Here is a 2169-nt window from a genome sequence, read left to right as displayed (position 1 = left end):
ATTTCAATGGCTCTCTTGTCTTTTTTTGACTTGGTACTGGGCAGTTCGATAGCATAAGAGATGATTCTCTAAATCCTAGGTATGATGCCAAAATTCTCTAACTGAAAGAATTAAGAAGAGATAACAGTTCAGCTGAATGGATGCAAGGTGTATATGGGGAAGTGTAAAACTTTCTGAGACTTTCTCTTCTGGTTTCCTTTCTGTAGTTCCCATCAAATGTCAGTCTTTCTCTACAGTAAACTTTCTGGGTATGGAGACTGTAGGAGACATGAAAAAGGCTCAGATTTTCAATGCTGTGCTCAGCTAGTCTTCATTTTAGAGGCAGAAATAAAAGCAAAGGACAGTACTGTTTCTTGAAGGGAGCAAAAAGATGATGTGTGCTCCTTCTGAGAAGCCTGTATTTTTCTGCTGATGATTGCATCCAGTAAGTTCTTTAGTAGCCTCACTCCTGGCAAAGTCCTTGAAACTTTCAGTTCCCTCTTTACCATGAGTGCAATAACAGCTACATCCCAGTCTTCAGTCAGAGTAGTCCAGATGCATTCTGAGACTCAGAGCCTGATAAGGTGCCACCTTTCCCCAGGGCTTAAATTTGCTGTAGTAAAAATGATACAATTTTAAATGCACTTTTCTTATTAGAATTTTCCCTTTGTGGATGTTACTGATCTGTGCATGTTGCAATCTAGGTGGTAAAGACTTGACTTCCTCACTGACTCCTCTCTCTGTCTTTGTTTCAGAGTGCCTACCAGGGCGTGTGCAGAAGGATGGCTGCGGCAGAACCTCTGACCGCTTTCTCCCGATGGTACCTCTATGCCATTCATGGCTATTTCTGTGAGGTCATGTTCACAGCTGCCTGGGAGTTTGTGGTCAACTTCAACTGGAAGTTCCCAGGTGTTACCAGTGTGTGGGCACTCTTCATCTATGGCACCTCCATCCTCATTGTGGAGAAGATGTATCTGTATCTCAAAGACAAGTGTCACATTTTAGTTCGCTGCTTTATTTACACCCTCTGGACGTATCTCTGGGAGTTCACCACTGGCCTCATCCTACGCCAGTTCAATGCCTGCCCATGGGACTATTCCCAATTTGATTTTGACTTCATGGGCCTGATCACCCTGGAGTATGCCATCCCATGGTTTTGTGCTTCTTTCATCATGGAACAGCTGGTGATCAGGAACACCCTGCGCTTGAGATTTGATGAGACTGCCGAGCCAGGGGCTCCTACTGTTCCCATTGCCTTGGCCAATGGCCACGTGAAGACGGATTGAACCATGACTCGGAGCCACCCTTAGCAATCTGAGAGAGCCCAGACCTCTACCACAGGCTGTTAGCTCTGGCTTTGAGGTACTGCTCCTTGCTGTATGATAAGATTCATAAACCCCATTTTTCTAATGGGGGTGTGCATGGGATATACCAGAAAAAAAAATGGAACCAATAGATTTTGTAAGGATTTTACTCTTTGGGTTCCAAGGACCAATATCAGTTACTTGTTAGTTAGGTCATTTCTGATTTTAACTTATTACAGATGAAAGCAGTCCTTTTGCTTACTTTTGTGTGGAGAAAGAAGGAGGGAAAAAATACTAAGGTGGAAAAGTATTCAAAAAGGAAAAATGGAATCATTGGAGGATGGTCATGGACACGCCAGCAAAGTCAGTGATCGGCTTACTCCATTAGGCAATATTCAGGTGCTTGCTTGCAACCAATACCTCCTGTGGGACCTGAGATGCTGCAGGAACAAGGAAAATCCGTCTGCTATGGAGAAGAACCTAAGGCTGGCAGTCTGCTGGGGAGGTAGATGGTGTTCCCCTCATGAGGTCCCACTGGCCTACTCCAAGGTTCTTTTTTTGCACCACAGTATAATATGGTGCTGGACATCTTGCTGAATTTATACAAATCTTGTACTTTTTGAAATCTCGGTCCTGATAATAGATTTTTTTTCTTTTTTTTTCCTTTTTTTTTTTTCTTCTTCTTTTTTTTTTTTTTTTTTTTTTTTTTTTTAAGAAAAAGCCTTTTTTGCTGAGTGAATTTTACCATAATCTGTGCAATCTGAATCTTGGCAAAAGGCACAATGAATATGTAAGTCTTCCCATCTCCTCTGTCCCCCCAAAGCAGAACTTGTCTGAAGGGCTGCTGCCGATTCCAGCTCCCATCCCAACCATGCAAACTTTGTAG

The 2169-nt window shown here is 42.8% G+C and overlaps 1 protein-coding gene across 1 annotated transcript; it reads left to right on the top strand.

Annotated features, from left to right (window-relative positions):
* Positions 1-761: 761 nt before the first annotated feature.
* Positions 762-1265, top strand: TMEM229B (transmembrane protein 229B; the record flags this gene model as incomplete). Its single annotated transcript, XM_079536661.1, has 1 exon — positions 762-1265. The coding sequence occupies one exon, from the start codon at positions 762-764 to the stop codon at positions 1263-1265; it is 504 nt and encodes a 167-aa protein (XP_079392787.1).
* Positions 1266-2169: the final 904 nt, after the last annotated feature.

Source organism: Tetrao urogallus (assembly GCF_951394365.1).
Source record: "Tetrao urogallus genome assembly, chromosome: 6".
In the NCBI taxonomy this organism is placed as follows: domain Eukaryota; kingdom Metazoa; phylum Chordata; class Aves; order Galliformes; family Phasianidae; genus Tetrao; species Tetrao urogallus.
Note: the sequence above shows the minus strand (reverse complement) of the source record. Positions and strands in the feature narration are given on the sequence as shown.